This window comes from Eretmochelys imbricata, chromosome 4 (assembly GCF_965152235.1).
Source record: "Eretmochelys imbricata isolate rEreImb1 chromosome 4, rEreImb1.hap1, whole genome shotgun sequence".
In the NCBI taxonomy this organism is placed as follows: Eukaryota; Metazoa; Chordata; order Testudines; family Cheloniidae; genus Eretmochelys; species Eretmochelys imbricata.
Window position 1 is genome coordinate 66,652,559 of NC_135575.1, and position 26,006 is coordinate 66,678,564.

General features: G+C 40.0%; 1 protein-coding gene across 2 annotated transcripts in view; it reads left to right on the forward strand.

The window, feature by feature from the left end:
* RAPGEF2 (Rap guanine nucleotide exchange factor 2) overlaps nucleotides 1-26,006 on the forward strand; it is a 293,855-nt gene that overhangs the window by 132,586 nt on the left and 135,263 nt on the right. For both annotated transcript variants that reach the window (XM_077814491.1, XM_077814492.1), the window contains exon 5: nucleotides 24,230-24,305. In XM_077814491.1, the coding sequence (XP_077670617.1) occupies nucleotides 24,230-24,305 (76 nt within the window). The remainder of the gene's footprint in view (nucleotides 1-24,229; nucleotides 24,306-26,006) is intronic.

Here is a 26,006-nt window from a genome sequence, read left to right on the forward strand (position 1 = left end):
GAACAGTCCAAAATGACAGGCAAGATGATGATAGGTAGAGGATGTTTTGTTGGTGTCAGAGTACACAGAAAGAAGAGAGAGTAATCAAGGTGGTAGATAAGAGCTTCAACAAGAGTCTCAGGTGTAAGGAAAAAAGAGAAAGTCAGGACTTTCATAACTTGTGTATGAAGAAACAGCAAGATTTGGAAATGGACTGACTCTGACAAGGGAGAGGGAGGAGTCAAAGATGATACCTAGGTTATGTGCCTGATAGAGGGTAGTTGTGAACAGTGGTAGAGAATGGAGGAAAAATGAATTCACTTTCAGTTAACAGTGAGAGACTAACAAGGAGATATGAGATTGGCTAGATGGCCATTGGTTAGGAGAAGAAGATTTAAGAGTCATCAGTGTAGAGATCATAATTAAAGCAACATGAATGATTAGATCATCCAGAGAGAGAGAAGAGGAGTGGGCTAAGACAGAGCCCTGTAATAACCCACAATACGTGTAGCAGAAATGGTAAAGACCTTCTGGAAGAGACTGAAGGAACAGCCAGAGATAGAGCAAAGAGAGAATGGTGTCGTGAAACCCAAAGCAGGACAAGTTATGACGCAGGAGGGAGTGATTTTTAGTGTTTATTTTCTCTGCAATGGGGAGGAGTTCCCTCCTTAACAAACAGTGTGTGTTCTTGCTGTTGCTCTCTGACTGCAAATACAAAATGGTAGGGTTTTGCAAGTTCCCATTAGGACACAAATCTCAAAGGGAATTGGGCTCAAAATTAGGCAAAAAGTGTGTGTCTGTCTAGTTATCATCGACCTTGCATCCAGAGAAGTGGATAACAGCTCCTTCAAGAACCTATCAGGTAAACACATAATTTGGGAGTAATTTAGTGTATCCTAAAGTTATTACTATTTCTCTTACCCCCCGAAAGAGCAATTTATTTAAAATTAATAGCAGCTCTTAAATGCAAAGACCCTTCACTGAATGCTGGAAATGTAGACTGACAATCTGGGTTAACTTGCTGTGTTTCAGTTTGATACTGCAGCACATGCTGGCACAGTATTGATATCAGGACCTTGCAAATTTCCTAAATTGTTGCTAGGTGAGCTAAGGTCAGACTTTCATCCTCTAACTTGGTTTTATGGGTTTGGCAGATTCTTCAAGTTACTTAAACATATTTTTGTGGTTTCAGATTTGTTTCCCCTTCCTAAAGACTCCTTAATCTTAAATGCTCAGAGATTAGTTTCTGGTGTGGTGGGTCACGACTGAAACCTGTTACTCTACATTTTCATCAACCAAATCTTTGTTTCAGGTGATGGCTTGGCAGTGTTTGGTTACATACAATGGTTTCCCTGCTCCTCCTCTTCCTTTTCCTCACTTTAAATAGCTTTGGGAAAGGTTTTAACTGCAGTAAACTTCATGTTATCAGCACCCAAACCAACTGTACTTTGAGTCACTCTTAACTAAATTAATTGCATTCATTTCAAATCCAGGTGGGTTTGATTTAAATTAAATTGATTTAAATCACTAGTCAGGAAGACTCTATTTAATCATGGATTTCTATATAAAAGTGCATTCTTGGTTGTTATAACCTTACTATATATTCTTCACAACTCAGAGATAGATGTAGGTTTCATTTTTAGACGGTACACACTATACATTTTTAAAGTGATTTATTTTGAAAACTTTTCAGATTAGTTTTACAGCTATATCAGAAAATGAATGATTGTTTGGTTATTTCATTTACCAAAGATAATTGAAGCAGATATTTATGTAGTCATTGGGAGGTGAACTATCTCTAATTCAACAGGTTAATCATTAATATTTGGAGGATATTCTTTCCATGCTGGATTAGGAGGAAAACATCACCAGACAGACATGTAAATTGTTTTATTTAACTAAAACAACAACGTTATGTATTCTGGATTTTTTTCTTCAACAGCAAACATATAATATTTAACAAAACAAGCATATGAATTTTTGAATTTAGCTAAACATTTAAGGTTTTTTAAATCAGGTTTGTTTTCAGTAAAATTGTTTTTAACTAAATTGGTTAAATGAAATATTTAAAAAACACCAATAAAAATTAAATCCACTATGTCAGCCAGATCAACATGAAAAACTTAAAATATTGGCTTCTGCTGCTAACTCAGTCGTCTTCCCCTTCATTTTCCTGTTTATTCATAATCTGGAAAAGAAAAACAAGCTTTCCTGCTTTTTCGGGTCCCGAACGATTTCTCAATTTGGAATGAATTAGTCCAAAGGAAAAAAATATTCTTTCTATACTGGCAGAAGAAGCTACGGCTGTTAAAAGTCAGATTATCACTTTAACAGTCTCTGAATCCAAGTGCTTAAGTGCCTTCCACCAGTTCACTGGTGTGACTTTCTTTAAAAAATCATCGGCAAACATATATTTCTTGAATGGTTCACCCTTAGCTCTAAAGTTTATTATAGCTGGCATTATGGAGGGATGATTGCTGGATGTCCATGTCATAGCCAACTCCTCCTCTTCAGCAGTTAAGGTTTGACCCTGGTACTGAGTATTGAAAATATTTGCAAGAAAATGAGCTGGTGATAGTGCTTGTCCCATTCGTTTTTTTAATGCTTGTAATTTAACTCTGTCGTTGCATATTTCTCTTTTTAAGATCTCACTCAGTGCCTTCCAAATTTCAACAGTGTTAGCAATAAAACAGCTATTTCCCTGCATTTTGTTCAAGGTTACAGAAATAGGCTTCAGGCACTCAGCATGCGTTCAACATTTCTCATAAGCCCAATGTTGAGAACTTTGGCTGTGGCAGTGCCATCTATTTTTTCATGATTTTGTTCACAAACTGTCATCAGATTAGACCAGTTCTTGATATAATGCTCAAAACAGTCCACTGCTGAGTTCCAACGCATGTCTTGTGGGAGAGTTAGCTTGGCTCCTCCCACTTTTTTCAGAGCAGCTGCTGCAAAGCGGTTGTTAGGGCAGTATTTTGCAATTTCAACAACGTTAGCCTTTATTTCTGGAACACTGAAGTCTTTGGCTAGGAGGTGCATCAAATGAGCACTGCAACCATATGTTGTTAGCTTGGGACTCTCTTCTAAATTTCTTCCCATCTTGGATACATTTGCAGCATTGTCCGTGACCAAGCTGTGTACTAGACATTTGAATTTTTTGTCACCATTTGTTATAGCTTTTACTGCTCCCGCTTGTAAGTATTCTGCTGTGTGTGCATTTCCTGATGTATCAATTGTTTCTGTAAGGAACACATTCCCTTCTTCTGTTGTCAGACAAGCACATACAACAGGATCATTGTGGACATTGGTCCACCCATCAAGACTCAGGTTAACAATTTCACCTTCTAGACCTTTTGCACACTGCTCAATTTCTCTTTCATACACTTTATCCAGCAATTTGCCTGTGACATCTGCTCTGTTGGGTGGATTGTATCCTGGTCTTAAAGGCTGATCCATGTTAATGAAGTGTAGGTTCTTAATCATACAGAAAGGAGAGTTTGTTGCTTAAACAAACTAGGCAACTTTTTCATCAGTTGCCTCTTTTTGTAATTTGCTGGTTCTTATCACAAACTTATCTATGGTTGTTTCTGGATGACGGAGATTTTATTTTTCTTTTTGCCACAGGTGATATACTGTGACTATGTGACATACATGATGTTACTGAAACATTATCATTGGCGGATAGCTCTGAAACTATAGAAAATGATGGTGATCTTGAAGGTGGATAGTCTTCAGAATCCTGTATGTTGAGGATGGATTCTTCTAAACAAAATAAGTCAATGCAGTTATTTAATTATTATTAACATACTGCTGATTTAGTATTACTCGTTGCATTCACTAACACTCAGTACTACTTTAAAGGTGAAATTGTAAAAGGAAGATCTGCCTATTTCAGCTACTTATTTTTTATCACAACTGCATCTAAAATGATAGTACCATAGAGTAACTACTATATTTTTTGCTCAAACATGAGAATTGAGAATAAGGCAGACAAGGCAGTCCTTAAGAAAGAAGTATGAAATAAAAAAGTTTACTAACCTGAAGATCCTGCATGTTCCTTTCATCATCTTCAATGCAGCTTCCTCCTGAGAAGGAACACTTCTCATAATCTTGTGCTATTTGGGCAACCAGGCTTTGCATTTCTTTGTTGCACTGTTTGCATTTTGCCCGCATGCCTGTCTTACCCGCAGGTAGAGGAACTTCATTAAAATATTTGCAAACTGGGTCTCTTTTACGGCCTGCTGCCATTACAGGTTTTCCCTTCTAGTGAGAGAATGGTATGGTAGATCTCACATCAACGAAGGCTACACTAAGAAAGACCTTAAGACGTCTGGAATATGTTGTTCAACCAGTTTCACTTTTGTTTCTACTGCCTGTTCCTCCCTTCTCACATTTATCTCCAGACTTCTTCTCCTTGTCCAGATCTCTTCTGCCTCCCACAATCTTCTATTCATTGAACTTTTTGAGACTTTGCACTTTTAGAGAGAGGTAAGGGATTGACTCTGTGTACACAAATTTGCAGAGGGACAATAGGGTCGAGGTCTGTTATTTCTCACATCTGTATTTTTTTTTAAAACATTTTTGCTGTTAACAAGCATGTTATCTGTGGAGGCACAAATCCACAGTTTGAGAACTGCAAAACTAAGCATCTCTGATGGTATCTTCTAGACCAGGAGCTGGCAAATTTTTTGGCCTGAAGGCCACATCAGGTTTCCAAAATTGTATGGCGGGCCTCCCCAAACAGCCAGGCATGGCCCAGCCCCCGCCCTCTATCCAATCACCCTGCTTCTCGCCCCCTGACGGCCCCCCTGGGATCCCTGCACCATCTACCCCTCCCTGTCCCCTGACCGCCCCCGGAGCCCTTGCCCCTGACTGTCCCCCACCGCCCCATCTAACCCGACTTCTCCGTCCTGACTGGCCCCCTGGGATCCCTGCCCGCATTCAACCCCCCCGCTCTCCCCTGTTCCCTGACCATCTCCGGAACCCCTGCTTGGGATCCCAGCTTAGTCCTACATTCTCTAACTAGGCCCCCGTTCGAACTAATGGCAGTCTGCTCTTGTGTACACCTATCCATGAAAATGTCCTTCCTTGTCACCATCACCTCTGCTCGATGGGTTGGCAAAATTGTGTCCCTTATGGCCTGTCCACCATACACATTGTTTTATAAAGACAAAGTCACGTACTCCCACACCCAAGATTTTTTACCTAAGATCCCCATGTCTTTTCATCTCAATCAACCAATACACCTTTTGTGCTTCTTCACAAAGCCTCACAGTAACCAACAGGAAGCAGCTCTCCACACCCTACATGTGAGGCCAGCATTAGCCTTTTACTTGGACAGGACTATACACTCTTCCAGAAATCACCACAATTATTCCTCTCCACCACGAAAGATCCAGAGGCACTGCCATATCAAAACAACACCTCTCTAAGTGAATTTCAGAGTATATAGATTTATCTTACAAACTCCATGATAGACTACCTCAATCAGAACACATTCCACACATGGGCAGTAGGTAAAAGGCTTGGGGAGGCTAATCCTCCCCAAACGGGGCAAGAAATGCCCCACTCTGCCTCTTCCCCCCAATAATAGTTGGAGTGAAAAAATATTAAAAACAAAATAAAACTATGAACGTTGTATTTGGCTGGTAAGAAATGCACACCAGATAGATGATCAACAATTGCAGAAAATGAATTTTCTAATATTTGACCCTTTCAAATTGCTTCTGGTTGCACAGGGCTAAGATTTTGGGCCAAATGAATCAGACACAAATTGGAATTTCCAATGAAGCAACAACCAAACTAAACAAATATTTTAGTAAGCTGACTTTGCTGTTAAATAGTTTGGTCAGAAGTATACACCAAATCTGTAGGAGTTTGGGTCACAAAAGCCTTGGATGTATTTTAATTTAAAAAGTCACTCCTTATCTATCCTATTTATAATTTTCAAATAAAAACATTTGAAGTTGTGCATGGATCTCTTATCTTTGCTAGAGATATGTAGATTCTTACCTAGAATCGTCGTGTCGGCAGTTGTTCTGAAGATGTTTTTGAAGGGAACCTAAAATTAGAATGCTAATAGCACAGCTTTATTGGCAGAGGAAATATCACTATTTAAGGTGAGGAAAATTATTCTGAATAACCTCTATCAGTTTCAGAAATATTGTATAACTCTGTCCAGGACACTCACTTTTATTATTTTCAGACACTTCATAGATTATGTGGATAACTCTTTAATCACAGCAAGTCACACACTTTTGTCATTGTTGCTTTCATAAAATAAAAAACATCGGTGCTATATTTGAATAAAAATGTATCATGAAATATTAAGACACTTAAATATGTTCAAATATGTTTAGAGAAATGACAAAGTGGGATAGCTTTTTCTTTCATTTTCTTTTTTTAAGTAGGAGGTTTAACAATTTAAAAGTTAAAGTAAAAACTTGTTATGCTTCAGTCAACTTTTCATACCTAGGCATGCAGTAGTTTGTACTGGATATTGTTCCTAGATGTAGATGTTACCTCCATTAGGATAAATTGATATTACAGAAAGGGAGAGTAGCTAGCTAATGAAATGAATTACCAAAGACGTTGGTAAAATATAGGTTAGATTTAAATATAAGGATTTTAAATTTTAGTTTGGGATTGTAAAAATTAAAGTTTACTTGCAGCATCCAGCATTGAGAGTTTACTTGCTCAGTACTGAAGGGAGGAGTTCAACTGTATTACTTATCATACATATTGTACTTTCCTGGGGTCCCTGATAAGATCAGAATCAGAGTGAAACTGACATGCTACTAGTCAGCATTTCCCCGAAAGGAACAACAAAGTGAACTCTGTTTTTAAAAAAAAGAAAAAAAAAGAAAGAAAGAAATAGCATCTGTACATTGCTTTGGGAAGGGAGAGAAACAGAAGGGAAGGTATACAGAAGAAAAATGTAGGTAGAAGGGAAATCCACACATGGAGGGAAGATGTTGACTAAATGAGGGAATGGGAGAGCTGTGCCATATAGATGGTCCAACCATAGTGTCTAACAAGGTCATAGTAAGTTGTACCTTCACACCACTGCAGAAGAGTGTTTTCTATGTCAACCTATTATTGACTTCTGTCTGGAGATGCAACATCAGCTAGCAACCAAAAGCCACTTCTGACCCTCATGTTGTGGGAGATTAATCCTCATGTTGTGCTTTAGGGGTGGCTAGGGAAAGACAATAGGGATCCTGAAAACAAAGCCCCACCAACCTCTCCATTCTCCTTTAAAAATAAAATGAAGTGGAATATCAAGCAGTAAATTAGAAACTGCCTCTTATGCTTGGAATAAGACTACCTATGTTTTGCCCCTTGAAATTCTGCTCCATTTCACTTCTTTTATGAAACACACTTCTTCCCAGAAAGAAAAGGAGTACTTGTGGCACCTTAGAGACTAACCAATTTATTTGAGCATAACGATGAAGTGAGCTGTAGCTCACGCAAGCTTATACTCAAATAAATTGGTTAGTCTCTAAGGTGCCACAAGTACTTCTTTTCTTTTTGCAAATACAGACTAACACGGCTGTTACTCTGAAACTTCTTCCCAGGAAGCTCTTAACAATAATCCAATAAAGAGATGTTTAAAAAGGTGCATTGTTACTGTTTAGAGATTTACCTTTATTTAGTCATCTGGTGTATTGGCTAAACTTCATTGTCTGTAAAACTGACTGTAATCTCCTTGGGGCAGAGATTACTCAGGCTGTATAAACACAGACACGCTGATGGTACTGGGTAACTGAAATACAGATGAGAAGGAGGTGGCAATGAGGGAAAATGGCCACAATAAGGGCCTCAGGAACATAAACACACACAATCCAAATGGTGGTAGTGGAAAAAGTGCCAAAACAAGGTGAATAGGAGAGAAGGAAACTACAGTAACCCATTAAGCACCTACAACTCTCACTCGGACTAGACCATTATGGTGATAGCTTCTTGAAAACGGGAAGCATGGTAATTTAGGGGTCCCTCCTGTATTATAAGGGGTAAACGCTGTCCCCAACGATGACATCTAAGAGAGAGTCCCATAAGTGGTCTTCATTGCATCTGCAAGTGGCAGAAGTCAGTCCATCTGTTGAAAAGAGAAGCTTTTCAGACCAACAAATACGTTGTAATTTTGGAGCTAATGTTTCCCTACAGTTGGTAGGAATTGAGAGCCAAGATTAAGCTCTCACTACAAAATGCTGCAGTAATTAGGAGGCAGAGTAGGACAGCCACCATTGCTCAACCCCTCTGATTTTACCTTCAGAAAGGAATTTAGTTTACACTTGATACAACTGCTGATCTCTCAGACTTCTTACTACTCCCGTGTTAATTGAATATAGAACGTTTATTTCAGTGTGCAGTTGGATTTATTTGAGTGCATGTATATCCAAATACAGAGTAGAAATCTAGAGAACTACAGACTCTGGGTGAAATGCAGAGTCTGGGGCTATTTGAGATTTGTGATTTTAATAGGTATGATTTTTAATCTAAATGAATTAGAATTGTCACTAATGTGGTCAGGATGTGCACTTTCGCCTTCTCTTTGGAATGTCCTAATTCTGTTTTACTAGCAAAATCTTGGCTGAGTTGTCATTCTTAATCTTACTCAGTTTCTAGCTTTTGAAAAACATTTGATCAATTTTTATTTCTATCTTCTGAATTGGGACTTGTAGGCTGAAGAAAGGATTTTAAAAATAAGTGAATATTCAACTTTGAATTAAAAATTTTCATGCGGCTGAGAACTTTCAAATGCATATCACAATGCGGGGGGGGGGGGAGAAGGATTTACTGTATATTAATTAGTTTAACTGTGTGTTCAGACAAGGTCTTGTTTCTCAGATAATATTTTTCGTACTACTATTTGTCCTTCAGTAAGCTCATAATGCTTATTTTGTGACATCACATTATTTCCATGGTAACACTGATGGCACGAAATAAGCACATGACTTCTCTGCAAGATCAGGCAGAAGCTGGGTTGTTTGAATCAATGTCTTTATCAAAATAGAAATATCTCCAATAATACTGGTCAAATTTTTTTTCTATAAATGTCTTCCATGTTTGCGGTAGTGTAAAATTTCCCCCTTTTTATAAAACTTAAATTATTTAGTGCAGCTTAAGAGCTTTCTTTCTCAACCTTATTCTGATGAGTGTCGCTGACTTCTAGTATGCTGTACTCTCAGCTGCAGTCTTTAGTTACTTGATCAAGTTGGGAATTTTGTTGTGGTTGCTATAACTACTACTTTCCAGATGTTTGTACAGCTGATTAATGCATTTTTTAAAAATTCACTGAAGATTGCCATAAAATAAGTCTCTTATTAGAATACTTGAAACAGCCATAAAAAGAACCCTGTTTTGCGATTGCAGCTTGAATAGTTTCCAAGGTCACCTGCTGGTTTTGAAGTCTGTAGACAGATGACCATCATCTGCAGTAGATTTGCAAAAACAAATACATAGGCTTTTATAGCACTTCATCTGTAGATTTCAGAGTTTTGCAATGTTTCAGATTAACTACTGTAGTAATTGCAAAACCAAAGGACATTCAATGATGAATGAAAATGAAAGGCAGCTTGTATAAAATTGACACACACAATTTTTTTTTTTTTTAAAACACAATGTAGAATTAACCTGGGGAACTTACTTCCACACTATATTAAAGCCAATAGCTTAGTAGGATTCAAAAAGGGATTAAACATTGTTTGGATAAAAATAGGCATTTTCATTAGATAGGACTTTTTAAAAGAAAAGTAAATTCATATGTTTCAGAGCATCAGTCAGTTTTTTGAGTACATCTACACAGCAAAGCAGTGCAAGCCCACTTGAGCTATTTTGAATCCAGCTAGTGCGAGTAATCATAGCAGTGAAGACAGTGCAGCACGGGCTAATGAGCAGAATACTTACCCAGGGTCCATGCTGAGCTTGTACCGTATATGCTGAAACCCCTTCTATGCTCTTTTCACTGCTGTTGTTACTCATGCTAGCTGGATTCAAACTAGCATGGGTGGATATACGATAAAGGACATGGATTATGAAGAATCCCTAATTTCAAATTTCAGAGTAACAGCTGTGTTAGTCTGTATTCGCAAAAAGAAAAGGAGTACTTGTGGCACCTTAGAGACTAACCAATTTAAAATGTTGGAAATATTCCTTGAGTTGGATACGTCGAATTGGTTAGTCTCTAAGGTGCCACAAGTACTCCTTTTCTAATTTCAAATTGTCCACTTTGTTTTTCTAAGAGCTTCCCTTGAAAAGTGCTGGCCACTGTCAGAAATCTACCAGACTCGGTGTCCGCTGGTCTGATCTGATCTGGCAATTCAATCATGTTTTAAAGGTTATTGGAATGTGTAAATGGATGCAGTGGTGTCTTCCTGGGTCTGTAGGGCCTGAAATAATAGCTGAGTGACGTGAACTGCCCTTTTCATCTTAATGGGGTGTTAACTGAACTTTGAAGATGAAAACTTAAATTTCAACACTATTCCACTGTTGATCATTTTATCCTGTAATCCTAAATTGCTTTACATGCCTCTTCAGAGGATCAAGGCCCCAAATGTCTCAGACCCAGTTGCTGAAATTCTCCTCCCCTTCCGTCAACAATTTCTACAATGCAGGTATGTTGTCAGTCCAGAAACCTGTGGCATATCAAATGCTGAAAATATGGTTGATTTTAAAATTTCAAAATTTATGTAAAAATACATAAGTGGTTATTGTGCCGCTCTTACTATCCATTTTCACATTTAATTCGTTATAAATCCCAATTTTTAATTCAATGAAGTTATCACTGAATGAAATTATGTCTTCTACACTTAAGATTCCAGGGTAGGGTGACCTGGTGTCCAGGGTGTCAACCATAACGCCTGTTCGAAAAGGGATCCTGGCCACTCCAGTGAGTACCATTGACTGTCTGGCAGCGCTGCGCAGCCTGTAGCCTCCGCATTATGCGGCTCCTGGGAAGCAGCCTGCATGTCCCACCCTCCGACTTCTATGTGTAGGGGGAGTCAGGGGGCTCCGCACGCTGCCCCCGCCCCAACCACTGCCCCGCAGCTGCTATTGGCCGGGAACTGTGGCCAATGGGAGCTGTTGGGGTGGCGCTTGCGGACAGGACAGTGGTGCGCCAGTGCGCAGAGTTGCCTGTCTGTGCCTCCATGTGGGAGCTGGAGGGGGGACATGCAGGCTGCTTCCGGGAGCTGCCTGAGGTAAGCGCTGCCCGGAGCCTGCATCCCTGACCTCCCCCCAACCCCAGCCCTGATCCCCCTCCTGCCCTAAGTCCCAGCCCAGAGCACCCTCCTACACCCCAAACCCCTCATCCCCAGCCCCACCCCAGAGCCCCCTCTCGCCCTCCAACCCCCCGACCCAGACCTGATCCTCCTCCCACCCTCCGGAGCACACTCCTACATTCCAAATCCCTCATCCCCAGCCCCACATCAGAGCCTGTACCTCCTCCCACACCCCAAGCCTCTCCCTCAGCCCTAGAGCCTCCTCCCATGTTCCGAACCCCTCAGCTTCACCCCCCAGGCCTCTCCTGCACCCCAAACCCGTCATCCCTGGCCCCACTCCAGAGCCTGCACCCCCAGCTGGAGCTCTCAGCCTCTCTTGTATCCAAACCCACTACCTCAGCCTGGAGTCCCCTCCCACATTCCAAACTTCTCATTTCTGGCCCCACCCCATAGCACGCACCCCCAGCCAGAGCCCTCACCACCTCCCGCACCCTAGGCCCCTGAGCCAGCCTGGTGAAAATGATCAAGTGAGCGAGGGTGGGGACAGCAAGTGATGGGGGAAGGGGAAATGGAGTGAACAGGGGGCTGGCCCTTGGAGAAGGGGCAGGGCATGGGCGGGGCCTCAGAGGTGGAGCAGGGGGCTGGGCAAGGGTGTTCGTTTTTGTGCAAGTAGAAATTTGGCAACTCTATTCCAGGGACTTAACCATAGAACTGATGTCCACTTTGGTGCTGACTGCATAGGGCTTTTTTCTCCGCTCTTTTACTAGTCCTGCATTACTCATTGCGTGCTTAACTGCTTTTCTTGAAGATATGTAGAGTTAAAACAGGTATTACTTTGGGGAAGTTCTATGGACTGTGTTACGCAGGATATCTAGCTAAATGATCATAATGATCCCTTATGGCTAAGGCCCTACCAAATTCATGGTCATAGGATTTTAAAAATCTTAAATTTCATGATTTTAGCTGTTTAAATCTGAAATTTCACAGTGGTGTAGTTGTAGGGGTTCTGACCCAAAGGACTTGTGGCGGGGGGGAGTCGCAATGCTATTGTAGGAGGGATTGCGGTACGGCTATGCTTACTTCTGTGCTGCTGCTGGCGGCAGTGCTGCCTTCAGAGCTGGGCAGTTGGAGAGCGGCGGCTGCTGGCTGGGAGCCCAGCTCTGAAGGCAGAGCTGCTGCCTGCAAAACTGGGCCCTCAGTCAGCAGCTGTCACTCTCCGGCCACCCAGCTCTGAAGGCAGCAGTGCAGAAGTAAGGATGACATGGTATGGTATTGCCACCCTTACTTCTGCGCTGCTTCCTGCAGAGCTGGGCCCTCACTCAGCAGCCACCACTCTCTGGCCACCCAGCTCTGAAGGCAGCACAGAAGTAAGGGTGGCAATACCATGACCCCCTAAAATAACCTTGTGACCATCCCTGCAACTACCTTTTACGTCAGGGCCCCCTATGTGAGAAACGCTGGTCTCCCCCCCTCCCCCCCCAATGAAATCTGTATAGTATAGGGTAAAAGCACACACAAGACCAGATTTCATGGTCCGTGATGCGTTTTTCGTGGCTGTAAATTTGGTAGGGCCCTATTTATGGCCTTATAATCTCTGAATGTATACTTTTGCTATATTTTTTTCCAGTATGCAGCTCTATTGGCTATATGCAAGCCCAGTGCCAGCTTCCTTAGCTGCTCAGTTACAAGTCTAATACTCTCCCTGCTAGATTTATAAGTGTGGTTATTTTTTACAAGGGGCATAAGCTAACAATACCAAATCCATTTATCTACAGAACACTCTGGTGCTCTTCATTGAGGGCTATCTTCCTGTTAAACTGCAGTTTTCTTCTTCCAGGTTCACCTCAACCAGCTAATACATTAAAACACAATTTCTGCCTACAGTAGGGGGTTTTAATTGTTAATTAAAACCTGTTAGTTAACAAGTTTTAAAAACACATCTTTTATTCTAATTTAGACCTATCCAAAGTGAAAAGTGTTCTTCTCTCAGGCCTTGTATTCCCTGCTAAAAAGGAAGTGTAACTAATGCGCATGAGCTGCCCCAAGGTAAAAACACATTGAAGACCAGGCACTTTAGATTTACTGTGGGGTAAACTCATCAAGGTCTGTCCTGCATCTGCATCTGGGGTTGGCTTTGGTGGGTGTACTTCACGGTACTGGTCTTTGTTTTTTCACTCTGGATAGTGCTTGTGCATTAGGCTATGCCAACGCTGCACTTTCTTCAGTAAATTTTTTGTTGCTCAGGGGTGTAAAAATACCACACCCTTGACTGACAAAAGTTTTACCGACGAAAAGCACTGGTGTGGACAGCGCTTTGTCAGTGGGAAATGCTCTCCCGCCAAAAAAGCTAGCGCTCCTCATTGCGGGTGGTTTTATTTTGTTGGCAAAAGAGAGCTCTCCTGCCAACAAAGAGTGGCTATGCTGTGCTGCTGTAAGGTGCGCAGTGTAGATGTAGCCTTAGTTACCCCCTGTTTAAAAACACACCTTTTTTAGCAGTGAAGAGCAGGATAGGTCTAACCTAGAATAAAAAGATGTGTTGTGTGTGTCATTCGTCAGTTAAAAAAAAGTACTGGTACCTTTTTTTTTTTTTAAAGCAGTGAAGATATGGCATCAGTCAAATAAAACAGTGGGGAAAGGGAAAGCTGCACTGAATCCATTCCACCCATGAATAGAACCTGAATGGCAGGTTAACAACAGAGACCCTGGTTTCTCCCAGAGGTCACTTAAATTGCTGGCCTAAAAATTTAAGGTTATTTTGGAAGTTAGCATGGCAGAAATCAGAATGCTTTGTTTTGGAATTTACGTCTATCTTGCTCTAGTGGTCTCTGGTTATAGCATGGCATAAGTAAATTTGTTGTTGATCGTATGCCAGGATTTGACCTTGGGATTCTGAAGAGATCAGACACTCCAAATCCCCATATTTACTACGTCATTATCAAAGAATAATAAATTAATAGAAATTTATCAAAAGCATTTGTCTGGGAGTGGTTGAGGTCATGAAGCTGGTATGTGGAAGCACTGCCTATATGACACATACAGCACATATCTACAGGCAGAAGGGGTGTTTGGGTCACCCAAGCAGGAAATTAACCATCAAAAAGAATGTTGTTCCTCTGTGCATTCAGGTTTAGAAAGAAAAAAAACACAGGGAAAATGGGAAGAGAATGGGTTTGTGTAGATAGCAATAGCAGCAGCATGGCTGCTTCTTGAAAGCTAAAGACCACCAGTACAGGTTAGACCACTTTAATTTCTAAAAGTCATAAACAAGGGATATCTGTAAATTTTCTTGTTAATATTCTACTGAGAGAGACTCAGAAGTTACTGTCTGCTACAGCAGTGTAATAAGGAGCAGTAAGGAGCCATATAACATTCAGGAAAAAAGGTTTGTAGATAATTATCTAGCTCTTTTGGATATGAAGTGGTGAGCATGAAATGCTCAATATATACTTTACTTTAATCTTTTTTTGGCTTATTTTTTATTATGAATACGTGAATGGCCTGAGAAAGCTAAGCAAGAAAGATACTAACTTACTCTTAGAATACTTCAAAATGCAGAATAATAATAAAAAAATGTAACTGGGGGGGGGGGGGGGGGGAGAGGGGGAGAATCTAGTTATCTTAATCCCCAGTGTTGTATTTTGGTACACACAGCTCTTGGAAGTGTGTATGGTAGATTTCATGTTTTGATCAGCAAGTGTTAAAAATACTTAGTTTCACAGAACTAATTTTCAAGTACACACTTCTTGTGAAAATCCAGTGTTAGGGCTTCAGAGAATGGTAGTTAAGCTTTTGTACATCAAATTACTGGATTCTGGTTAATAGTTAATTGGAATAATTACAAATATCTGTTTTTATTACATTTTTAGTTTGATATTTAGGACAATTTTTAATAAACATCTACAACAAAAGTATACATGGAATGACTATAAATAAAATCAGTTAAAAAGACGTATATTTTTCTTCACTACATCTTTTTAAAGTTAGTGTCTTTTCACTCTGAATAATAGGTGTAATAAGGTGCGTTTACAATGTTTTCTAAACCCTACTTACAAATATTCTCGAGAATGCTGTTTATGCACCTGTTGATGCTATGTTGCTGTTTGTTCTGTTTATGAACCATTCATTGCCATTGGAATGAAAGATAAAAAATTAAAAACAGATATGTTTAGGGGAAAAAACCCTGTAAGTGTTTGGTGATATATTCATCTTTCTATAGTTATCAGTAAAGTAAAAGTGGGCTTTTTGGAACAATTTAAGGAGTTAACCCTATTTTTTATAATGTGTATCTATTGGAATGTTAGTAGAATGTTTTTAGTATTTCTAGGTAGTGGAGCTTTTTTCAAGTTTGTGTTGCTTGTGATGAATACGTTTACATTCCAGTGCTGAGAAATAATGTTCCTTTGGGAAGTTAGTCTGATGTGAAAAATAGAATGTGGAGGCCCCTGGCAAGGGAACAGTATTGAATATAGGAGAGACTTCTGTGATCAGCCACTATCTTCTTTCCTGACAACCCTAAAAAGTGTACGTACCAACATCTCTCAGAATTTGACTAAATGGACAGAGACTGCATTTGAAGAAACCTGCTTTGTCCTGCCACATTCATGAAGCTTATAAATAGCATGGGCAGACAGGACAGCTCGCCTTCGTTGCTACAAGTTTTTGACTGTCTGGACATCTGAGTTTTCTAAAAAATTTAGTTAGTTGTGTCTGATAATTACAGGTCTTTTGGTTAACTAGGAAAGATGTGTGAAATTCTTTTTGTGGGATCACATAGTCTTGAGGAGACAGAAATATAAAATTTTGTAGAAAACTATAATTTTGTCCTCCATTTCCAGTGTTTGGTTGGAAGATTTTAATAGCTAATATTTCATGTACTTGCATTAATATTTATTGTTATAATAAATTTGTCATGGAGGTTTGACTGAAGTTCCATAATATTTCCTAAAGACTTATTTAGAAAAAGTTTATGCGTACAGAAAGTTTGCTTTCATTTTAAACATATAACTTTGGAAATAGCATGGCCAAAACTCGTTCAGAGAGCAATTAATATTTTAATTTGTTTTTTATCCACTTTACACATCACAATATTTAACTGGTATTTGATTGTAAAGTAGGTGCGTGTAACTAATACAGGGTTTTGCTGATATGGGCCTTTTTGGTTTCTAAAACTGTAACAAATATTTAAATAACTGGGGTGAAATTCTCACACCCACTGTAGCCTCTTCATGCTGGGTAAAAGAGCTTGAGCAGTATAAAGAGGCTGTCAGGAGGAGTTCCCCCAGCATAGAACAGTGGTCCCCAAACTTTTTCTGTCATGCTCCCCCCTTACCCTTAATGGAATCTGACCCCCTCCTCCTGGGAGCCATGGTTGGGAGCCACAGCCAGGAACAGGGCCCTGGGTGGGAGTGGGGCTGAGGCAGAGCGGAGCTGAGTGGTGCTCCCTCCTCATCCCCCCGGGGGCTGGTCTGGGCCCCACAACGCCCCCTAGGGAGGCGTGCTGCACAGTTTGGGGACCACTGACCTAGAGGAAGACAGCTGTAAGGCTTCCCCTCCTCCCCAAAGCATCTACAAGCCCTTCTGTTGGCAGTATCACTGTGTTCATCAGCGACATGTAGCATGCAGTGCACTAGATATTATAGGTGGGTCTGCACTATGGTTGCTGTAATTTAGGCCCCCACAGCAATTACGATGAGGATTTCTTCAGTCTCTGGGGCAGCTCAGGATTGGGAGAACGTAAAGGTGGCTTAATACTGTCTTAGACTTACCTTTCCTTAGGCCATGAGTCTGTTCTATATTGAGCATACTTGAAAATGAGTTATTTTAGGAACGAAAAGTTTATACGTCGTAGGTAGGAAGAGATGCTTTTTAGCTTTTAATCACTTCAGTCCGTGTTATGTGTTGTCACATGTGCGTGAATGATACAGTATAACCAAATGCAAAGTAGTAGTATGCAAAAGTCTCTACAGCAGGAATTGAAAGAACTGTGTGTTTCAGTTTGAAACAAAAGACTGCTGTTCGGGTCTCTGGCTCCCTAGCAACAGCAGAGGATAAAACTCCATCTACTACCAGCCTTATCATTCCATGTTTGGAGGAGGGAGGTAATAAATTAATGTTGCATCTCTAGTCTGTAAGAGCTAATATCTAATTTTCCCCTTAATTTTCTCCAGCTAACCAGCAAACCAAAGGACTGCAGAAGACAGGTATCTAGTGACAGACCCTCTGGTAAAGGGTTTAACCTGCTGGATACCTGTATTCTGTTGAAATTAGACCTTCCTGGTTATTAGGGTCTCTTGTAGAGCGTTTTTTCCTAGCGTTTTACATAAGGCTTCGTTAGGTATTATAATCAGCTCAGTGGAGCGCCAATTATGAGAGTTGCCTGTATTGCTTGATACAGTATATGAATAACTGTATCTTTTAGGCTGAATTTTTAAAATCCTATTCACTAATGTTCAATTAAGACAAGCTTGTTTAGGTCTTTTCCAATTTCTTTGATTGTGATTAATTTTCCAAGGTGCAATATATCTGTCTTCCATCATTCCCTCCTCTGTGTGTTACTCCTTATTGGAGACTGCCGGATCAGGGGATGGGAGTCAGGAGATTTGAGTTCTGTTCTTGTCAATGTCACAGCAAATCAGTGGTTATAGTCAAGACACTTAATCTTCTTTTTGCCATCATTTCCTCATCTCTTGCATACAGTACTTCATGGAGACGATGTGAAGCATGTTTCGGGCTTAAGAAGTACTTTGAGGTCTTTGGATGAAAGATTATGATTGCTCAGAGGTCCAGTATGAAACTGGAGAAAAGCCTGTTGAGAGTCTTTGGGTTAAGTTTAGAGGCAAGAGCAACAAGGGCGATGTCGTGGTGGGCGTTTACTATAGACCACCAGACCAGGAGGATGAGGTAGACGAGGCTTTCTTCAGACATCTAACAGAAGTTTCCAGATCATGGGTCCTGGTTCTCATGGGGAACTTCAGTCACACTGACATCTGCTGGGAGAACAATAAAGCAGTGCACAGACAATCCAGGAAGTTTTTGGAGGGTGTTGTGGACAACTTCCTGGTACAAGTGCTGGAGGAACCAACTGGGGGCCATGCACCTCTTGACCTGCTGCTCACAAACAGGGAAGAATTGGTAGGGGAAGTAGAAGTGGGTGGCAACCTGGGCAGCAGTGACCATGAGATGGTCAAGTTCAGGATCCTGACAAAAGGAAGAAAGGAGAGCAGCAGAATACGGACCCTGTATTTCAGAAAAGCAGACTTTGACTCCCTTTGGGAACTGATGGGCAGGATCTCTTTGGAGGCTAATATGAGGGGGAAAGGAGTCAAAGAGAGCTGGCTGTATTTTAAAGAAGCCTTATTGTGGGCGCACGAACAAACCATCCCGATGTGCAGAAAAAAGCCAAGCTGGTTGCCTGCCATATTTGCTATCAACAGAGAAATCTTCAGTGAGCTTAATCACAAAAAGGAAGCTTACAAGAAGTGGAAATTTGGACAGATGACTAGAGAGGAGTATAAATATATTGCTTGAGCATGCAGGGGTGTAATCAGGAAGGCCAAAGCACAACTGGAGTTGCAGCTAGTGAGGGATGTCAAAGGTAACAAGAAGGGTTTCTACAGGTATGTTAGCAACAAGAAGGTGATCAGGGAAAGTGTGGGACCCTTACTGAATGGAGGAGACAATGTAGTGACAGATGACATGGAAAAAGCTGAAGTACTCAATGCTTTTTTTTGCCTTGGTCTTCACAGACAAGGTCAGCCCCAAGACTGCTGCACAGGGCAGCACAGTATGGGGAGGAGGTGAGCAGCCCTCAGCGGTGAAAGAATAGGTAAGGACTATTTAGAAAAGCTGGACATGCACAAGTCCATGGGGCCGGATGCAATACATCTGAGGGTGCTGAGGGAGTTGGCTGATGTGATTGCAGAGCCATTGGCCATTGTCTTTGAAAACTTGTGGTGATTGTGGGAGGTCCCAGACGATTGGAAAAAGGCAAATATAGTGCCCATCTTTAAAAAAGAGAAGAAGGAGAATCTGGAGAACTACAGACCGGTCAGCCTCACCTCAGTCCCTGGAAAAATCATGGAGCAGGTCCTCAAGGAATCCATTTTGAAGCACTTGGAGGAGAGGAAGGTGATCAGGAACTGTCAACATGGATTCACCAAGGGCAAGTCATGCCTGACTAATCTAATTGCCTTCTATGATGAGATAACTGGCTCTGTGGGTATGGGGAAAGCAGTGCATGTGATGTACCTTGAGTTTAGCAAAGCTTTTGATACGGTCTCCCACAGTATTCTTGCCAGCAAATTAAAAAAGTATGGATTGGATGAGTGGACTGTAAGATGGATAAAAAGCTAGCTAGATCATCAGGCTCAACGGGTAGTGATCAACGGCTTGATGTCTAGTTGGGGATCGGTCCTGGGTCCAATTTTCTTCAATGTTTTCATTAATGATCTGAATGATGGGATGGATTGCACCCTCAGCAAGTTCGCAGATTACACTAAAATGGGGGGAGAGGTATATATGCTGGAGGATGGGGTTAGGGTCCAGAGTGACCTAAACAAATTGGAGGATTGGGCCAAAAGAAATCTGATGAGGTTCAACAGGAACAAGTGCAGAGTCCTGCATTTAGGATGGAAGAATTCCATGTATTGCTACAAGCTGGGGACCAACTTCCTAAGTGGCAGTTCTGCAGAAAAGGACATGGGGATTACAGTGGATGAGAAGCTGGATATGAGTCAACAGTGTGCCCTTGTTGCCGAGAAGGCTAACGGCATATTGGTCTGCATTGCCAGCAGATTGAGGGAAGTGATTATTCACCTCTATTTGGCACTGGTGAGGCCACATCTGGAGTATTTCATCCAGTCTTGGGCCCCCCACTACAGAAAGAATGTGGACAAATTGGAGAGAGGGCAACAAAAATGATTAGGGGGCTGGAGCACATGACTTATGAGGAGAGGCTGAGGGACTGGGCTTAGTTAGTCTGCAGAAGAGAAGAGTGAGGGGGGATTTGATAGCAGCCTTCAACTACCTGAAGGTGGATTCCAAGGAGGATGGAGCTTGGCTGTTCTCAGTGGTGGCAGATGACAGAACAAGGAGCAATGGTCTCAAGTTGCAGTGGTGGAGGTCGAGGTTGGATGTTAGGAAAAACTCTTTCACTAGGAAGGTGGTGAAGCACTGGAATGCATTACCTAGGGAGGTGGTGGAATCTCCATCCTTAAAGGTTTTTAAGGCCCAGCTTGTCAAAGCCAGGCTGGAATGATTTAGTTGGTGTTGGTCCTGCTTTGAGTAGGGGGTTGGACTAGATGCCCTCATGAGAACTTTTCCAGCCCTAATCTTCTATGATTCTATGTAGGGCTGTCAAGCGACTAAAAATATTAATCGTGCTGTTAAACAATAGTAGAATACCAATTATTTAAATATTTTTGGAAGTTATCTACATTTTCAAATATATTGATTTCAGTTACAACACAGAATACAAAGTGTACAGTGCTCCCTTTATTTATATTTATTTTTATTATGAATATTTGCACTATAAAAAACAAAAGAAATAGTATTTTTCAATTCACTACACGTACTATAGTGCTCTCTCTTTATCATGAAAGTTCAATTTACAAATGTAGAATTATGAACAAAAAATAACTGCATTCAAAAATAAAACAGTGTAAAACTTTAGAGCCTACAAGTCCACTCAGTCCTACTTCAGCCAATTGCTCAGACAAACAAGTTTGGTTACAATTTGTAGGAGAAAATACTGCCCATTTCTTGTTTACAGTGTCACCTGAAAGTGAGAACAGGTGTTCTCATGGCACTGTTGTAGCCTGAGTCGCAATATATTTATATGCCAGATGTGCTAATGATTCATATGTCCATTCCCCTTCAGCCACCATTCCATAGGACATGCATCCATGCTGATTATGGGTTCTGCTCGATAACAATCAAAAGCAGAGCAGACCGAGGCAGGTTCATTTTCATCATCTGAGACAGATGCCACCAGCAGAAGGTTGATTTTCTTTTTTGATGGTTTGGGTTCTGTAGTTTCAGCATTGGAGTGTTGCTCTTTTAAGCCTTCTGAAAGCATGCTCCACACCTCGTCCCTCTCAGATTTTGGAAGACACTTCAGATTCTTAAACCTTGGGTCGAGTGCTGCAGCTATTTTTAGAAATCTCAAATTGGTATCTTCTTTTCATTTTGTCAAATCTGCAGTGAAAGTATTTTTAAAATGAACATGTGCTGGGTCATCATCCGAGACTGCTATAACATAAAATATATGGCAGATGTGGGTAAAACAGAACAGGAGACATACAGTTCTTCCCCAAGGAGTTCAGTCACAAATCTAATTAACGCATTTTTTTTTAACAAGCATCATCAGCATGGAAGCATGTCCTCTGGAATGGTGGCTGAAGCATGAAGGGGCATACGAATGTTTAGCATATATGGCATGTAAATGCCTTGCAATGCCGGCTACAAAAGTGCCATGCGAATGCCTGTTCTCACTTTCAGGTGATCTTGTAAATAAGAAGCAGGCAGCATTATCTCCCATAAATGTAAACAAACTTGTTTGTCTTACAATTGGCTGAACAAGAAGTAGGACTGAGTGGACTTGTAGCCTCTAAAGTTTTACATTGTTTTTGGTTTTGAGTGCAGCTACGAAACAAACAAAAAATCTACATTTGTAAGTTACACTTTCATGATAGAGGTTGCATTATAGTACTTATATGAGGTGAATTGAAAAATATTTTTTATTTATCATTTTTACAGTACAAATATTTGTAACAAAAATAATATAAAGTGAGCTCTGTACTCTTTGTATTCTGTGTTGTAATAGAAATCAATATATTTGAAAACGTAGAAAAACATTCAAAATATTTAATAAATTTCAATTGGCATTCAATTGTTTAACAGTGCGATTAAGTGCGATTAATTTTTTTTAATCACCATTAATTTTTTTGAGTTAATCACGTGAGTTAACTGCGATTAATGGACAGCCCTAATTCGATTATATTTACATGCCTGCGGTATATCCCCTGTTGAACGTGAGTAATTCAGTATGTTTTGACTGTATACATATTACTGATAATTCCTAAGTGCAACAGCGAAACTTTGGCAAATATACTGGTGGTCAGTTCCTAACATCCGATCCTATTGTTAGAAACTGGACTTTTTTTTCACAAGTGTTGATTCAGTGCATGCTTTCTGCCTTAATGTATTGACTGTTTGCTCCCTTGTGCTGTTTGTTAAAGCTCTTTCAGGTAATTCAGACATGTAGTAAGTAAGCAAGCAGGAGTGAGTTTTGGAATGTGTTGTCTTCCTGTATTTGGTTTCCTAAAACTTAAAAAATTAGGTAAGAGGGTGATGTCAGGCCAAATTTAGTGGTTGAGAACTAAAAGCTCCTGTCCATAAGAGACGGCAAAAAATCTCCAGAAGAAGAGGGGCGAGAGTGGAGTGGAAAGGCAAGTATTTGTTTCACTTTCTGGGGTATTCAAAAATGTTACTTAGAGGTTATATTTAAAAACCTAGTGACAGGAACAGATTTCTAACCTAGAGTAAAAACTGTACTGTGAGAAATCAGTCTTTTGGGGGTATGATAGGGAAACACAGAGATCTTATCTTGATTTATTTTTCCAGTTAGGATATAAAGTTACATTCTTGCCACCACAATGTCTGTCTTGTTTACAATAAATTGATTAGGTGATTTTTTTTCCTGAGATTTTTTTATGTAGCTATTTTGGTTATTGGTGTGGGTGATGACAAAAAATCAAGTAGTTTAGATTCTAAAGCCATTTTTCAAAACATTAATGAAGTAATGGTTTAATTTTCCCTTCTACCTTTAAAGGTAGCTGCAATTTGAATAAAATTCAAGAATGTGTTGATGAGTAAGGCGGGACACATTCTTTTAGTATTAGGTAATAGAAGAATGCTCATCTTTGCCTCTGGAAATGTGTGCATCTTATTGAGCAGATTTTAGGGTTTTTTATTATTGAATCTTTAAAAAGGCTCAGTATTTTGTAAAATCATTGTCTGTTGTAAAAGCATCATGTACTATTAAATATGTACATGGTTATGGTGAAGGAGCACAGCTGGCATTGCTTTTCAGTATTTGACTGCCTTCTTTGCAAGCTATTGAAATGCTCTTGTGCAGGAATCACCATTTGGGCAGCAAGTGAATTTTTTCATTCTTTGCTAATCACACTGCGGGGCAGGAGGGTAGTAGTAGATTCACTAGAAATACCATTAAGAATGACATTAAGTTCCTAGTTGGCCTCATTATGAAATTGAGAAAAATTAAGAAAGCATTACTTGGCATACATTTTTTTTAAAAATAAAACAGTAAATGATGCATAGCAGCATCATTGTGTAATAGATAAACAGGTGTAGTCTCAAAGGCTGGACTTACATTAGTCACTCTGTTTTTAAGGTCGGGACAGTAAGCTTGATTTTTGACACCCTTTCCCCAAAATGTCTTTAATCTCCATTTTCCCACTCAAATTTATGATCCTCTTCTGACAAGGAGAATGTTTATTGAAAATTTTGAGGTTTGTTGGATAAAACTGTTTTGATGAGAGAAGTAAAAATTTTTTTTTCAAGCTTTCTAACCCCATCCATTCAGCTATAAGAAGAATCTTTAATGTAGCACGTTATATTTAACTATAAAGGAGATATAGGTGTTAGAAAGCCTCTTTGATATCAGTGTAATTTTTGTGCATTGTGACTTGGTTACTTGCATATATATCAATGTAACTGTTTAACATCTACAATTATTGCTACTGCTATAGCTATCATAGCACCTAGGAGCCCTCATTGTATTAGGTGCTGTATAAACAATTCTCCCTAAATTCTACAAATCAAAAGTGTATTGGCATTGGCATTCTTTTTATCAGTTAATCAAAGGGGGGAAATCTGCACGACAATTTTACTCTCGACATGTGTGTATTTTTTATGTCTTTTTAAGTGTCTGGGGAGAGTTTTTAAATACTTTCTTGATTTGTATTACAGTTTTGATATTGTTCTGATTAGGTGTTTTTCTTCCTCAGTTTTGGCAAGCGTTCTGCAGGAAGCTTCAGGCGTGGCTGTGAATGCATTGTTTTAGAGCCATCTGAAATGATTGTGGTAAGACTGTGGTGCCAATTTCTTTCAAACAATATTTTTTTCAAATTAAATTACACTTTCAAGTTGTCATTAAGCATAGACAAAATTCAGTAATGTTTGAAATTACTTTGAATTGTCTACACTATACTCAGTTTAAGATGGTACTAAATTTAGTGTGTGATTTTTTTTTTAATTTAATGCCCTAGTTTGCAATCATTATCCATAGCACAAAAGTTGGAAATGCCATTTAATTAAATGAATGAAATAAACCTTTCAATAAAGTTAAACTGCAAGTTTAAAAAACTGCAAGTTAAAAAACACCTGTAAGGATAAGACAATAATATTTAAAATAGAGATGGCAACTATGATTATCCACGAGTATTTATGATATGTAATTAAGCATCTTTGCTTAAAATTGATTAACTGAGTTTATTTTAAGAGTTATTAACAGTTGATTAAATTCTGTTTTATTTGAGACATGTAAGGCTTGAGAATGCAGTTTAGGGATTTTTTTACTATTATAATTTTAAAAATTTCAGCATTACTAGTATAAAGGCATATTTGTCATTTAGAACACCTGCTGTGGTCCAGTGCAGAAAAGCTTTATTCCCCAGAAAGTTCTCAAATTCAACACTTCCATCAGTGTCATTGGGCACATCATCCAAACAGATATACCTCCATGACAGGAGAGATTAAATACTTTTGCTCTGTTTCTGAAGGATGTGGTATTCAGACCATAACACAGGTATAATCACCATATAGCCAAACACGAAATTATACAAACACTATATTATCCATATACCATGTTATCCAAATGCAGGGCAAATCATATTCAATTGCTGAAAATTAATGCCATCTATATTTACTGGAGTTGTTTTAGAAATCAGGATTAGTGAATTAGGCAGTATTGTAGAAGACATAAGTTATTCATGCCTGCAGTATATCATTGAATCATAGGACTGGAAAGGACCTCGAGAGGTCTTCTAGTCCAGTTCCCTGCACTCAAGGCAGGACTAAATATTAGAGCATCCTTGACAGGTTATTTTCTAACCTGCTCTTAAAAACCTCCAAGGATGGAGATCCAAATGTCCTGACTTCTAGAAGCATTAAAGAATAGCTTTCACACAAAGTGTAACTTCCTAACTTATTTAAAATTTATACCCATTAATCTTCAGGTTTTTAAAAATTCTTTGCCACTTTCACTCTAAATGAATACAACGTTGGTTGTGTAATAGCAGTTTACCTTGTCATCTGTCTCCTCCTCTGTCCCCGTCCTGCTAATAAAACTCTGATGCGTTCTGTTTTAATGACTTCACAGCATTGAGGGAAGTAGAAATGAGAAATGCCCATTCCTCGCCCTGCCCTCCAATTCAAATGCCATAATTCTGCTGTGGGGAAAGTGGCAGTCAGCTCTTTTCAAGGTGTGAATCCACCCACTTTGGCTCCCTGTTCCCACTGTACCTTGTGTATGATGCAGGCTCTGGGAGCAGCTTGCTATCCCCAATTCCTGCTGCTATGATACCCATCTTTAGCTTTGGGTGGTACCAATGGATGTCCTTGGTACACAGCTCTTTGGTGGGTGGGAGGAAAGTGAGGGACACAAAATGCGGGTGGGGGGAGGAGGGCGAGGACAGAGAAAATAAGGGGCCTAGCAGGGTGATAGGGAAAAGAGACCAGAAACAAAAAGGGTTACAGCTGGGCCAAGGCATGATGAGCGGGGCC